The sequence below is a fragment of the Gadus chalcogrammus genome, chromosome 20, assembly GCF_026213295.1.
Source record: "Gadus chalcogrammus isolate NIFS_2021 chromosome 20, NIFS_Gcha_1.0, whole genome shotgun sequence".
Taxonomy (NCBI): Eukaryota; Metazoa; Chordata; class Actinopteri; order Gadiformes; family Gadidae; genus Gadus; species Gadus chalcogrammus.
This window is the reverse complement of record NC_079431.1, coordinates 12,761,191-12,777,554: the sequence shown is the minus strand read 5'-3', so window position 1 is coordinate 12,777,554 and position 16,364 is coordinate 12,761,191. Positions and strand designations below refer to the sequence as shown.

At 44.9% G+C, this 16,364-nt stretch overlaps 1 protein-coding gene across 1 annotated transcript in view; it reads left to right on the top strand.

Annotated features, from left to right (window-relative positions):
* The window catches only part of itgb5 (integrin, beta 5), a 36,481-nt gene that overhangs the window by 15,535 nt on the left and 4,582 nt on the right, over window positions 1-16,364 (top strand). The window contains exons 12-14 of the mRNA XM_056579965.1: window positions 12,356-12,578; window positions 14,469-14,569; window positions 16,044-16,163. Of these exons, the coding sequence (XP_056435940.1) occupies window positions 12,356-12,578; window positions 14,469-14,569; window positions 16,044-16,163 (444 nt within the window). The remainder of the gene's footprint in view (window positions 1-12,355; window positions 12,579-14,468; window positions 14,570-16,043; window positions 16,164-16,364) is intronic.

The following is a 16,364-nucleotide window of genomic DNA, read 5'->3' as shown; positions in this document are numbered from 1 at the left end:
TAATGAGCCCCTAATGACACCAAGTGGTAGTCCTCCAACGACTGCCTCCCTTCACTTCTCCTAATCAGTTAATTATTACCACAGTGCGGCCTGTATAGTACACAGTGTCGGTCTGATCGTGTTCCTCACAGGAAGGGAAGGCCAGCCTTTCGTCACTCATCCTGGTAAACATGTAAAGTGTTAAATAGCGTTGAGCAGAGCCGTGATTGGTCACGCTCCGTCGAGAGCAGCCCACTTGTACTGAGGTTGCCGTCTGGGAAGTCGGGCTCCTGTCCATGTCCGACTGGTAAAGTGCTTTAAGGCACAGCTGGTTATGCAAAGAGGGAACCAGCAGGATGCATTTTCTCACAACTCTGCAAATTTGAGCATTTTCCCTGTCTTCCTAAATTGTAATCTCATCATAAACCTCTTCTGGCCATTATCTTCGGAGACCTTTACTCTGAAGAGGGCCTGTTGAACATCAACACTCAATTTGTGAGGTCTGTGAGATAAGTAAACTGAAGCATGCTAACACTGATGGAAGAATGACCAAGGTGGCAGTAGCCCCTAAACAGAATTAAAGAAAAGACGTTGATGTCGAGTCCTGCATCAGTGGGTCTTAAGCCTCAGCATTAGCATGAGCCAAGGCAAATGGATGCCAGCTTACAGAGAGACAGCTGGCCTGCAGTGTGCCAGAGCCCCTCTCCTACACCAATACACAGTGGTCCGAGTTGGCCTGGTCTCTGCTTAATTGCAGATGAAAACTGAATTAAAGATGATTGGCGCTTTAAAACCACAGTTTATATTCCTTAGTGAAATTTTTGCCATTTCTCTGTTGATATTTCAAAGGAATGCTCATTCAAAGAGAGTCTCTGGCGTGCACAACGGATGCCGCAGACTTGTTCGAGAGGCTTAGAGTTCTGCTTGGTTGTTACTTCCGGGGCCCTAGTTTATTGTGTTGCAGCGCTGTCGTCGTCTTTAACCTTTAAGGGCCACGGTATTTGATGTGTTTAGCAGCAACTCATCTTGCAGGTTTTCCAATATCGCGTGGAATAGAGTTGAAGGGGAGGACACAGCAGGAGGCCAGACACTTTGGACACAGTGGAGTATGCAGGACGCACGCCATACCCAGCTGTGGTTCCTATCTGTCCCGGCGTGCAGTGTGTGTGGGTGTGGGTGGGTGGGTGGGTGGGTGGGCATGCATGCATGATGTGCATATGTGGTGTGTGGTGACGACATGAGGTTTCTTTTTTAAATGATCTAGACTGTTCTGTTGTACACTAGTTACAACAGGGCTTGTCTTGATCACAACGACTCGAGTGCTAAAAGAAACATATTGATAAGCTGGAACTTGATAGTTTTTTCTTTGTTTTTTTCTTGCTGTAATCCTGCAGGAAAAGTGAATTTCACAGCCGGAAAGCTTTTCATAAATTAATTACAGCATCAGTGAAATGAAATTAGTTCTTATCTTTCTTCATCGTTGATTCAGCCCCCCAACACAAAACGATAAGATGGGTCTCAAAATGAGCCCAACTTCTTAGTTGCTTGTTTCTTGACATTTTGTGATGCAAGACTCTCCTCCATGTCCCAATTCTTCATCCTGTCTCACATGGTTCCTCATTCTCCCAGCAGCACCCTTGATGTTGCGGTCTATACACAAGCGATGGAAAGTTCCACAAATGAAACTGCCTCACCCAATCCATGGAAATGTACTGAATCACTGCTGCTTCACAACACTCTTAGTAGTCTCTTTGTGTTTATGTCTGTATCCCTGTGACCGGAAAGCGAACTGAATGTCTAATGGAAAAACAAATGTTAAACACACAACAAAAAAAATGAATATGAGGACATACAGCTATGCAGTATCTGGCACAGTCGCACGTGGCTGTGGTGGTCTGCGTCAACGCTTCGTTTGAAGCAGACATGTTTAGTCCTAAGAGAGCATTTCCCAGTGGAGGCATGCATGCAGAGCTCCAGTTCCCCTTTGCCACACCATGACAATTATCTCCCCAGCCCACTGCAGCTGGATCTACATGGTGATCTCAGACAGCTGCTCAGTGGTCGTACAGAAATACAGAAATAGAACAGCTGTATTTCCCGGGCTTGCACACTTTGAAGCACACTTACCCCACTCTCTGTCTGTCTGTCTGCCTGCCTGCCTGTCTGTCTGTCTGTCTGTATGTCATTTCAAGTGGCGTGTGTATTGATTTGTGTTTGTGCCATGCCAGGCTACATTAAAAGAATGATGACTTCCTTGACGTTGGAGTGTGTGTTGGGAGGGGAAGACAGACCTTTGACTTACAACAGTGATAATTCATACAAGTCTGTCTTTCATTGAGAGTGAAGATGGAGCCTTCCAGCCATAGACGGGTGCGATGGATTATGGTTTCAGCTGATCCCAGTAGCGCTGGCTACAACATGTCCAAACACAGCTCATTCCCTTTTCAAACCGTATGCGTAGGCTGACTTCCATCCTGCTATTTCCCTCTGACACCTCAAACCACGGCGCTAATGGCTGGAATCTGCCACGAAATGCCACACGATTGTAGAGATTTGAGGGCCAACACTCTTAATAAATTAAGGTTAAGCCTTTAAGTCGGGCGGCTGTAAGTCAGTTGGATCCAACTTTTGGAATTGGGAGCTTTTGCTTTACTACTTCTACGTTGCAGTGTGTTTGATTGGTTGGCTGTGTTTTGTATTGGTCTTTATTGTGGTTTTAGAAGAACGTGAAGCAATTAGTGTGTATGTTCAGGGCTGATTCCTGGCAGGCTGGTCCCGTTGTCGACCTCGGAGGCCTTTTCATTCCACACTAATTACAAAGGAGAAGACGCTACAGCGCAGTCTATGAAACATGTTAAAGGTGATTTATTGAAATTGTGACCATTTTGTTGGTTATTTATTATTTAAACATCTTGATATTTCTTTGAACATCTTAAACTATACATATTGAATGAGGGCCTGTGGAACAGGCTTTGAAACCTTTTTCAAAGATACATGACCGTACATGATAATCAGCTGTGAGGCAGAATGTCAAACAGAACCTCATTCCTCATTCTCTTGATATAATCAGAAAGGTATATGATCTCTTTCATTTCATAATGTCAGCCATGTGGACGTTACACCACCTATTGGGCTGCATTCATACAGTATACATACAGAACATTCACAAAGTCTTATATCCAGTATTTTCCTGAAGAGCTACCGATCAATGATCTTATTTGAGTTATCTTAGCGGTGGCCTTAACCTTTCATTTGGATGAAGGTGGTGAGCTGTCTGCTCTGGACTAGTGCAAGTAGACCCTATACCACCATATAAAGACAACGACCAACTAACCATATAAAGCCCATCGGACTCATGCAGACTCAAAACCGGACTCAAACCGCAACTCCATAGGCCTCTGCTCCATGAATAGCACTCTGATATAGCACTCTGAAAACTTTCAGTTCCCTCTTCCGCCCCCCTCCCCCCTGCCCCATCCCCGGCCCCCCTGGAGGTAAACAGCCCTCTGTGGAGGCTAGACATGACTGAACTTGACCGTCCCCCCCCCTGTTCCTTCAGATCAGGTAGTCTCGCCCCACCTCAAACCCTACCAGCACCCTAAGCCCAGTTTTAAGGTAGTAATACTTCCAGTAAAGTAGAAAAAAAACAACTTCAAGGTGTTTCCTGGTAGTCAAACTAAGATTAAGCATTACTCACTTACCTCTTTTATCCTTTTATACTCCCTCTCCTCTATCCTCTCTCTATCGTATGCACTCAGCCCTTTCTCATCTGGCCGTGCCTAATAAGTGCCAGTGTGCAGTCGACGACAGCATCATGCTAAGCTACACAAAAGTGCAAGAGGTCAGGAGTATTTAGCAGAATGCAACGCAGAAAGGGGATTCTGGCGGCCAGCTCTGGCAGCCCATTGTGTTTAAAGAAGGGATCGCACCAGGTCACATTTCAGCCGCGAGGCGCTTAGCTGCTACACGCTGCTAACGTGATTGGGCTTACAGGGGCTGTGCCTCTTCCTCAATGTCACACCAGTGATGTAAGGTCATTGACCCCAGGCCAGTGGTCTAATCTATGGCTCTGTATAAAGCCTGACTCTCGGTGTGCTGCCCCGTGCATACAGGAAAAATAGATACAAATGTGTATAAACTGTGCATAAATCGTTCACAGTATCAGTGCTTGACACAGAGCTGTGTGTTGCTGAAATGTTTTTTTAATCGCTCTCATTGTATTGTCTGTTCACTCAGGCACGCTTATGGTCGGCTCAAGCTTCTGGGTGGTTCCCCCCGCTCCCATCCATTCCATTCCCAAAACAGAACCATGGACCAAAGTCCCTTGTTGAATCCATTTGTGAATCTTTTTCTCCTTTTATTTCCCCAGCTGTTCAAAAGCAGCTCGCTCGCTTGCTTGCTTGTTGTTGCCTGCATGGTGTGTGGACTCTAGGCTTCTGAAGCAGAAGGAGATGGTAACACAACAAACAAAAGCAGAGCTCCTGGGCCGGGTTGTGTGCTGAGGAGTGGGATCCAGATGGAGATGTAGTTCTCCTGCTGTTTATTTACCGGCCGAGATGGATAGTAACGCTTTAATGTTTGAAGTGTTCATGGCTGTGAAGGGCTTACCTTTTAGTGAGACTGCATTCAGCATACAGTTGTTCCATGTGCGCCAACACTGAGTGCGTTTCTGTTTGTTTGGGTGAGTTTGCGTCTGTGTTTTGGGAAGACAATGCTCCTTTGTTGTTTGATACAGTGATACAACTGTGCTTGGAAAATCTCATTTCATCTTCACTTTTAAATTATGCCTTGTTTTTCTGCATTTCTTACACTTTTTTTTTTAACGTGCAATTGCTGTTCAGAGTGTGCGACTGTGCGTATGTCTGTTTATAAGCAGCTGTTTGAAACACTGAGGTGTTGAGAATGGAAAAACGCTTGGATAATTACCCAAGCTGTTAGTGTAAATAACGACCTGTTTCTCAATCCACATGCATGGTTTCATGAGGGCTTTCCTTTCGGTAGGCAATTTCCAAAACCAAAAGAAAGAGTTTGAAGAATATGGAATAGAGGCTCATATCAACTGAGTGGGCCCTTGAAATTATCTCTGAGATTCTTGTGATGAATGCGATGCTTTAGCTGAACAAATAAACAGCAGTGAGAGATGGCCTTCTGTGCCATCAGAATTGGCTAGCCTTTTTATTTTGGCCCTTATCATGAACCATCAACAAAAATACCCCTAGCTCTACCAACAACACCACTTCCACCATTTCAGATCACAAGTCTACCCCCTTCCCCCAGCACAGACAAAAGACCTGACTATATGCGGTCTCAGCAAAACAAAACAAATATCTGACATACTCTTTAAACAAATATCAGCTGTGTGTTGACCGAGGTACTCCCCAGGAATAGTTTGTGACACTACATGGGTCTTTTTGTGTGTGTGTGTGTGTGTGTGTGTGTGTGTGTGGTTTTCATTTTCATGGAGTTATGACGGGGAGAGCACGGCTGGTGAAACACATGTCTATTAGGAAGCAGACTGACGACACCAGAGTAAACATTGGTTTCACGGCTTCTAATGGTCGTTGTCTGTCGACGATGTTGGCTTTGTTGCTATGTTTAAGCCCCCCCAGAAATACGGCATCACAGCTCTTAATAACGATAATTTGTGTAAATCCACCACCACCGCCACAAGGTCCACACACCACATGGTTTGCAGTGAGGTATTCAGACTAGGTATTTTAAAAGGTGAAGGTATAAGCAGTACAAAGACACGACACCTTCACCTTAACCTTGCCCTCCGTCCTGGTATCTGGGGCTGGGTCACTGTTGACTGTGTGTTTTGGCTCTGATGACAGGCGTGTACACTGGGGAGCTTGTCTCGGCCTGCATATCTTCAACCACCCGCATATTTGGGAGGTTTTGCTGAGCGGGAGAACCACGGGGATGGAGGTTGTCGTGTTTGTATTATGTGTCTGGTCAATGCTGACACCATTAAAATGCAGAGCGTATCGATTGACAATTCTCCCAGGGATGCTTGGTGAACAGCGTTATATCAGACTTCAACTCGATTTGTGTTATTTGTATTTGTGTCTGTGTCTGCCTGTGTGTGGCCGTGTTACAGAAAATACAATCCTCTATTGTTATTTCGCACAGCAGTCCAGACAAAAAAGCCACTGAAAACGATCCTTCAACCCACCGAGGCTTTCTCATGCAAGCCATTCACAGACTCAGACTCCCTCTCTGCCCAACCCTTGTTCTATTTTCTATCCATTTTTCGCGAGGAGACACACACATGTCGTGGTGGTGTGGCTGTGGGTGTGGACAGCGTCACGGCCTACGATGTTGACTGCCATCCTTGTTCCAGCCGGTTCTGCCTGGATGTCAGTTGACGGTTCAGTTCCCGGCCCTGGCTGGTGGGGTTTCCTGTGGGGTTTGGGGAGACCCTGGGCTCTGATGACGGATAGGCAAGGGTTTGTTTCAGCAGATGCTGGCTGCTTTGCATCACCTCCTTTTAATGTTTAAGACGTTCATGTTTATCTGGTACAAAAAGGGCCTTTAGAATCTATTTGCATACGCTTTGTCTGTCATGAATTGATTTTATTTTTTATTTTTTTATTTCACCATTATAATCTCCCTCCAGGCAGCTGATGGCATTGCAACAAAGGAAGACGGGGTTGGGCCCTTGGGATGCGAAGAGAGAGTGGCCCCCGACAAGCCTGTTGTCTTATCTATAGGACAGAATGTCTCTGTGCTGCACGCTTTTTTGCATTGACATGGTTCTCAGTGATGACTAGCCACTACTGCTGGTGTAAACACCCAAGATTAACATAAGCAAAGCTGAAGTCCAAAACATCAGTTAGTCTAAACAAAAGAAAAGACGAGTCTCATCGACTGTAGCCCAAAGTCCAAGAGGAATCAAAGAAACTCATGACATTGACGTTTTTAGTGAAGTATCGTTTATTGGTTTTCTCGTGGTAATTTCTTTTTTCATGTGTCAGCTATTTTTCTCCTGTCAGTCATGGGATCCAGTAGAATGCCTTGTCTGCAGTTTGATCTGCCGCTAAAATGGGCATGGACTTCTAACTCCCTGTGTGTACAGGAACCCCCTGCTCTATCTCTGACAGTACCCAGAGCACAGTCTCTGCTACAGTTGTCTTAGTGGTTTTTCTCCTCGCTGTCATCAAAGTATCACTGCTCCTTCCATCGCCGTTGGCACGAAGGGCTTATTTTTTTAGGTTAACCAATGATTGCGGGATTCTTTACTCCATCCTCCCACGTCTGTGTGCATTGTCTGCGTGTGCGATTAAAAGATTGCCCTTGAAACAACTCTTTGAGCAGGGCAAGCTTTCCCTTACACTAAACACTACACTAAAATAGAGAAGCCCTCTTTTCTTAGCTCCGTCTTCAATAACGGTTCGAAAGATGTCCCCTCGGAGCCAGCCCTCTGTAGCCGTGACCCAACACAAGGGCCTGTAATCAGATCGAACAAAGCGCTGTGGAAATACCACGTGTGGTTGTTGCGATACAGCTCTTTTGTTAAAGCTGTCATTGGAATGAAGTATTTTACAATCCTTCATAGTAGAAGGGAGGGGCTTTGCGCCATAATAACATATCATATAATGCATGCAATCCCCTAAAACTGAAATAGATGCACAAAAGACACAGTTGGTAGTCCAGTTCCTTCAAATTTGAAAATAGCAGCGATCCCACAAAGCCAAAGAACGGCTTGGTTTGCAAGACCTCATGATTGGGTAGACAGAATATTAATGCAGATTACAGTTAAATGCTCCATCCAATAGAAAAGAGAAGGATCTTTAAGGAACGTATTTTTATCGCCAAGTCAGAGAGGCCACAGCTCATTTTCCCCCTAAAATAAAAAATATTTTGTAATTTCAGTACAAAGTCAGAGAGGATGTCACTTTATTACCATGAATAACCTCTATGGAGGGTTTTCTAACGCAACTCAACTTTTTAGTACGTCGTTGTGTGGAGCATTATAATTAGCACCGCACCGCTTGATGCTTCTAAATTGTTTACACTGGACCTTTAAGTGTCACAGAAACATGCATGCACAGTTTGCACACAGAAACATCCGCTTGAGAAAGGGGCTCTGAGCTCCACGACCACTAGGGGAGGAGGTCTTGCTTTGATTTTCTCTGTCCCTGTCTCCGTCCCTCTCTTTCTCTCTGTCTCTATCTCTGTCTCAGCCTTCCCTCCCCAACTCTCTGTCCACACTGGGAGGCACTGGGGAGTCAATATTCCTCCTAGTACTGTGAAGTGCGGTATGCTTTTAAATAAGCCTTCGTGCAGCAACCACCAGTGCATCCAGCCCACTATTTATAATGAGGGTCAGTGGGTTCATCATGTCCAGTCCATGGGCTTTGGCTTCTGCAAGGGGTCGTTTGGTTCCCAACAGCTACAAGAATGCTGACAATGTGGTGATAACACGCACGTTAAAATGTAGATCTTGTTTTTTGATTGATTTTTGTTTGTTTCTTTGTGCCGGGTGGTCATTCTTACTAAAACAGCCTTCGATCCTCAAAACCCTTCATACAGTTTTAAATCAAGTTTGGAGTTGTTTGTACTACTTGACTTTAATACTTTTAACACAGAAGCAGCAAAGCAGCTTTGCTCCAGATTGTTTATTACGCGAACACTGAATGTGCAATATAATTTATGGCTTAGATGACAAATCAAACTCATGAAATGTTACATGAGTCACCTCTGCTCCCAGGAACAGGGACAGTGTTGCGGACCTTTGACTAATGGAGCAGGCTGATGGGATAGAGCTCTCACAATCCGTGTTTTTGTTGGCTTGTTATTGATCAGTCAGGCGCTGTGCTCTGGACGTGATTCATGCCATGGACGGGGCATCCTTCCAATAAACGGGTTTGTTGTTCTGCAGGTTCCAGACGTGGTAACGACCAGCGTAACGGCTATGTGATTGTGTTTTTTACGCATCAGGCCATGTGAGATTGTGATTATCTGCATTTTGTTTTAAAGCCGTAGCACATAAAATGCGATGCCCATGACGAGAGAGCAACAGTTGATCCATTTTATGGACAATTAAAGCAATGTGTCTGATAAAATGAATCGGGTTGATGATGTTTTTAACAAATATCGTTACCTAGATCCATAAACATGATTGTTGACAGCCCTAACATAACGCTAATGTTCCAAAACCTCTCCAAACAGTTGCTACTGTTATTCACCTCATAGGTCATTATAGAAGTGTTTGAATTGTCAGTTTTCCTTTCCACCTTGTGCCTCTGTGTGTTGAAGTGCTGCATTGGTGACCGGCGATGGTTAAATACCGGATCCCAGTTAGACCCGCCTCCACACATGCAATTGGATGATTTCCATTTTGCAGGAAGCCGATTCTGCGTTTTGGGTCTGAACCATGTCACTTTGGTCTCCTCTCTATTGTGCGTTTGTCTTTAGTTTTTTTGACCGCTGTATCCTGTCCTGCCCCACAGCATGGGTGTGCGACATCAATTGACCCGGCGACCTCCACGCACCGAGAAGTGGAGAAAGGGAAGGAGAGGGTTCAAGAGTTCACGACCGGATGCGTGTCACATTAAGGCAGAAATAACGCGCCAATGTTGAACTGAGATTTCCTCATTGTCTTGAAATACATAAACTTTGGGCAGTGATATGGCCACACGAGAAGGTGGAATAAATGGTCAGAAAGCAGTGTCATACTTGTTTTAGGAAATAGGAATTTTTAACACATTCCTAATTTCCTTTTCCACTACCACGGCTTAGTTAGTCATTACACTGCCCACTTAAAGTGACCATCAGGTGATGTCGGGGACACCACAATGATAGGCGGAAAAGCAAGAGGGAAATTGCGTAACTTAACAAAGTTAGGATGATTCATAAACCTGATTCTCCCACTCATCTGTTTTTAAGGGTGTAGCTCTTACTCCATAAAGCCTGCGTGCTTAGCTCAAACTCTGTCCTTTCTCTTTCTGGTCGTGGACGTTAAAGGAACAGATGATGATCAAGACAATAATAATAATAATGGGCCAGGGTCATAGGATCACAAATGCTAAACGAAGTGTCACGTTTGTTCTGCTAACATTAAGTGACCGGACAGACCGGTCTGTAGAGTTTGTTGACATACAGTTCTAATTGATCTGGCCTCGTCCATATCCATCATAATATGTCACGTTTAAATGATTAACTCATTAACAATTCATCATGTAAAAGAATGCTTGCATTACAGCTAACAAGTGGAAAGGTCAACTAAGAGATGTATTGATCACTGTATGATGGCATTCAACTGTAGGAGAGCTAAACATAACAGGTGACGGAGGACTAATACACCTGTTGACATTTTGGACTTGCAGCTTCAACATCAACAAGAAAAACGCATTATTGTGAAATTATGTCAATGTTGTGTAACTTTTGTGCACACCTGCACAATAATCTCACCATCAGCAGGAAGGAATATTGAAGGCACACCTTGAAGCATCTTGTTTGACAATTAGACGTTTGACACTTGACACCACCTAAACCCTGTCTCGATTTTAAAAAGAGAAAAACTGCCTCTAGCTCTTCCTCATTGACTCCCTTGGAGCCCTGCCATCCTGGTAACGACATGCTCCCATGACCTTAGTGCTGGGACTCATCCAGACAGCCCAGTTGGTCATGCAACCGCCTAGCACTGGACCCATTTTGGGAGCGGTGCTTTAAGCCACGTAGTGAGGAAAAAACTCTTCATCTTCAAATAAAAGCATTTCCATTTTATTGTGCTCTACTATTAAATCTTAATAGTCTACAGCCGCCAATAGATTTTAAGTTGGATAACATCATCTACTAAATGGCTCAATGTACCCTTTTAAGTAGGCAAGATCTTTACATGTATATAAAAAAGGCCTTTATGTGTTAAAGCTCTGTCTGTATAATCTCCAGATAGTGTATTGTGTAATAGGTCTGGGTTATGGTAACCTCCCAGCTGTGTCTGCAAGTGGTTTTTCTCCTTCAGTGTCTGTGTGACTTTAAGCGGTACAGCGATCTGTTTCCCATTATCCCCAAGTACACTGGCTGCTGGTCAAGTCTAGAGCTGGCTTTAAAGTTATTTTTGCCGTCATTGCAGTTGCCATCAGTAAATATCTCTTCCATCTCTCCTAAATAATCTCATTTATATAATTTGTCATGTTGTGTATTGTATGTAGAGATGTGTGCTTTTAACGTGTAATATAATAAGCCCCATGCAATTAATAGAAGCTAACATCCAGGTCTTGCGCTAACACCTGAAATATGTTGCAGTATTTGTCTTGATTGTCCAGCCAAACCCAAGTTTAATGATGGCCTGTGGAATTTATTTGAACAGAAACTAAACCGTGCGGCAGCCCAGAGCCACTTGGTGAATTGGTAGTTTTCATTCCTATAAAGTTTAAGTATCCCTTCCTTGTGTCTTCTAACCCTCAACCTGACCCAGTCACCTTTCGCCATAAGCAGGCATATATTTATTGCTTAATTTGCTTGCCCAAAAGCCTACATAAACAAACATCTCACAAACGATTGGCCTTGACAAAATACGCCCTTGTCCCTTCAGTTAGCTTCCACGTTGGTCCCAGTTCTCAACGCTGGAGAGCGACTGAATGAGAGCCTTCTTTGTACGGGTCACGGACCAACGGAGGCGAAGCAGGCCTCCTTATTAACAACACGGCCACCAAGTTACCGTGGCATGGATTCATGTCCGTGGTTTTTCCGCTGTATGAACCGTGGTCACGCAGGACAGGGTGGGACGAATCAGTGTTTTGACTGGTAGGTCACCGTGCTGTCTGAAGAGCTCGCGCCCTTTTAGCCGTCTCATTGGACTGGAGCCAGGAGGAGGGAAAATGTGGAAGGGGTTGGGAAAACACCATTACCTCCAGGGGCTGTGATTTGGCTGTCGAGGTGTGCTTTGAATGACCACGCGGTTGCTATGGAGACACTCGACACGGTTTCATTGGCTGTACACTACCCCTGGTCTGAGTGAGGCACCCTTAGGAGGTTACATCAGGAAAAGGAAACCATAAAGTGTGTGTGTGTGTGTGTGTGTGTGTGTGTGTGTGTGTGTGTGTGTGTGTGTGTGTGTGTGTGTGTGTGTGTGTGTGTGTGTGTGTGTGTGTGTGTGTGTGTGTGTGTGTGTGTGTGTGTGTGCGCGCGCTTACACTTTGTGTATTTTATCCTGATACTTACTACCATTTTGGATATGTCTTGCATCCTACATTTACCTAACAAATCACAGTTCTTTAAACAATACTTCTACACACCTTTTGGATGAACTGGGTCCGGGTCTTGGCTTAGCACTAAACATAAAATTGCCTGCTGTGCAACGTCTGAAGTGTAATTACTGCTAACGATCCCCGACCATGACCGGCCGCCTCCTGTCCCCCCGCCCCAGGCCACGGAGAGTGCCACTGCGGGGAATGCAAGTGCCACGCCGGCTACATCGGCGACAACTGCAACTGTTCCACGGAGACCACCTCGTGCCTTGCCGACGACGGCCAGCTGTGCAGCGGCAGGGGCCACTGCGTGTGTGGCCACTGCCACTGCTCCGAGCCCGGGGCCTTCGGAGACACCTGTGAGAAGTGCCCCACATGCCCTGACGCCTGCGGCACCAAGAGGTAGGGGCCCTCTGGCTTAAGGGGATGTTATTCGCAGGTTGGGTTAAATGATCAGATATATGTGGTGTCGAATACACAGCGTTGGGAGGCGTTGTGGTTGCTAATGACGTCGTGGGCGAACGGGCGTACAACGTTTAGGAACCGCTGAATTAGAGATTGGTATATTGTTGTCTTTGTTGAGACCGTTCGGCTTCTGTTCACTTTGGTTTGAGCTCCTCCGAGAAGGATCTAAGGATCTATTTGAGGGTTGAACAGGTTAATTCTGTGTCAAATGTGGTGGAATGCAAGGCATTTTGGGTAAATAAGTCGACACTTGCTCCAGGGCTTGACTCAGACAACATACAAACTTTCATACGGTATCTCCGTAAAACGACGGCGAAAGTAAAAAATTTTTAACGTATATTACGGACACGGTTGGATCGCATACGAGAATGTACGTATGTGGAAACGAGGCGTGAGTTATGGCAAAGCCTAAAATCAGACTATATGTTTTAAATATATATTTATATATATTTTTTTTTTATCTAATTAATGTAGAAAATGTCAACACAGACTCTCGAAAGGTAATTCTGGCTACATGGCGGTAACTGAAATGACAGCATGGCAGTTTCCTGGCCCCTGCACTATTGCCGTACAAATACTAAACAGTAATTGAGAGAAAAATAATGGCCAAAAGTTGAGCTAAACCAATTAATAGTCAATCAATGGTCTTGAGAAGATCCTTCCCATCAGATAAACCCATTGTACAGCCTTTTCATTAGTATAGACTCTGTTACGATCAGGCCATGTTCCATTTGGTACGAATAGGGACGTCATAATGCAGTTGTAGGCCAAGACACTCAGTAATTGTAGTTGTTAGTATGATGCTAACAAGCAGTGATTGCCTGATAACGAAAGACGTATGATAGAATTCTGGTATTCATTAGAAGTCTACTGAAAAACGTTTGAATTTCCAACTATTACTGGCAATTGATCATGGTGCATAAAGTGTTTGTTTTTTTATGCTAAACACTTATCTAATATCTGTTAGATCTAGACAGCCTACTTCATGAATGAATTAACAGTGTTGCTTTGGATTAGAAGCAAAGTACATGAGAGGAGATGGTAATTTCTTTGCCACTGATGACCCAAATAACAAAGGTTATTATGATCTGGTCTCTCACACACACACACACACACACACACACACACACCCCTACTGACGTATCCAGGCCCATGCAGTTATAAAAAGCAATCAATCATGTCAGAACATAGACATTTTCTATAAATAGCCTACCAACGTTTGCAGTGAAAAAAAACTGACGCACATTTCAGGCACAGGGATATGAAGCTCCACAACAGGAACTCGGTTGCTAAGCGGTTAGTTTCAGATGCTTCAGTAAGATCGAAATACATCAGAGGAGTCACACAGGAGAGAACCCGGTCAGGTGCATGGTGTTTGGAAAGAGATACACACAGAAAGGGCGTATCTCCAGCGCACACAGACTTGGGAGAAGCCATACCGTTGGCCTAGCACATTTCACCTCCGTCTTATGCAAGGTTTTTGTGCGCAGCAAGCTTTATAAATGAGGCCAACGGGCAAGCGCAGCGACTCGGCAAAAAAAAAAAAATGATAATAATAATTAAAACGTGCGGGCCACACTAACACTTAACTTTGATATCAAGTAGGGGGCCACAAAATATCGTCCCGCGGGCCGTGAGTTTGAGACCCCTGCCATAGATGGATCTAGATCCATTTAATTTTTGACCTACCTTAAGAAGTAACCTTCGTCCGTTCTGTCTGTCTGTCTGACTGTAAAGAAAGATTTTCTGTGCATCACTGATGTCTTCCTCTACAAACAGAGTAGTGGTGGCGGTTCCGCAGGTCTGATGCGCTCTGTGTCCCTGCAGGGAGTGCATTGAGTGCCGACTGTTCAACTCTGGCCCCCTCGCTGACAACCAGACCTGTCAACGCCTGTGCAAGGATGAAATCATCACCGTGGAAGCACTGGGTGAGTTCAAACTGGCCTCCACTTGCACTTGCGCACACGCACACACGCTACAAAAACACGGTTAGCCTCATCCGTAACATCAGACAGAGATCCGCCAGGGACACTTCAAACCTCTACAATACACACTACTTCAGTAACTTTTTATTTGGTTCTGCAAGGTGATTCCATGCGTTGCACATTCAGGAATGCATTTAAGGCCTCTCTCCTTTGTGCTCTCTTGTTCCTTCACAAACTCTATTCTTGTTATAATAACAATGGTCTATGGTGTGCTAACCAATTATCTTTTGCTAAAGGGCACATGATTCATGGCACATGATTACAAGTCATCTCGTGTCAACCCATCGGCTCTTGGTTCCCTTTGAACCTGCGCCGACACCGGATCATGTTTAGGATGAGCTGTTCTTGTTTTTGACAAGTGAACCCGATTGCGGGTGAATGCACTATTATTAGATATGATGGGAGGTTGTCGACTCTGTGCTGAGCAGGCAGGCCCTCCTTGGTGTTTATGTTATTATCTGGCGCGTGGCAGTCTGGACACCTCCAATGAGGCCTGCAATGAAGTGCAGCTACAGCCAAACAGTGCACTTGGTCACTTGAAGCCACTCCATTAAATTATGGCATTTGACACCGTCACCCCCTCCGCTCTCCATAGGTGGTATGCCCCGCCCACTACATGCATGCAGCGCTGGCAAGTTGTTAGTCAAGTCCTAGCCTTATCTTATTTTATCTGAAAACTATATAGACAGTTTATTTATCAGTTATTGAACAATGAATTCTATGTATATGTAGAACATCTTTTAATATGTAGGCCTCTATACATTTTTGTATGAGACATGTGATATAGTTCTGATATATTTGTTGGATAAAAGGATCAAATAGGATAATAACACTAGGATAGCATTTGTGTTATTAGTGCATCTCATACAAATGGTGCTTTGCTAGCAGTCCTCCCAAGAATCTCTGAAAGCTTCCCGAACTTCCCTCCCAATCCAAAGGGAGAAATCAGCATCATGTCTGGGAATGTGTTCAGCAGGCCATACGGGCTCAGGCCCTGTAGGAGACAGCAATGGCTGCCGTGACCTTGAAGATAGGCCACGAACCACGAGAAGGACACAGGCGGAATCGAAGAGCGTTTCCATATTGGCTCTGACCCAATTCTGAGCTCATGGCATAACATTCCCTGCTAGGCCTACTGTGATGCTGTCCCCTAATGGACTCCACATGTGCATACCAGAAGATTTTTGGCTTGAAAAAGAGCTGCAGGAATTGAGGATTGGACTGAGGGGGGGGGGGGGGGGCTGTCGTGTTTGGACTGCGTTCGCCTGACCTCATAGTCCCTGTGGGCTCTGAATGTTTTGGTTGAGGTAGCCTGGTTGAAAACAAGGGCATCCAGAATCTGGGGCCCAGGCTTCTTTTGTCCACTGATTTCTTAGTCATCGTGTAATTGTTGTTTGTTCCTCCCTCCCCGCACCAGACACGGACGACTCGGCTGGCGTGCTGTGCCTGTACAAGTCAGAGAACGACTGCGTTATGAAGTTCATGTACTCGGAGCACGCTAACGGAAAATCCATCCTCACCGCCCTGAAAGAGCCAGGTCAGTGCAACCCGAAGTCACCAATAACTAATTTACATGTAAACTAATAAAATATGAAGATAAACTCTGGCTGTTCCAGTTGGCTGCCGCTGAGAGCTCTAAGATGTGCGTTGTAATGTAACGTAACAAGTATAGTTAGGGCCCAAGGCACCACATATTAAGGGCCTTCTCAGCTGATCCCAGACCATTTTCGTATTCTAA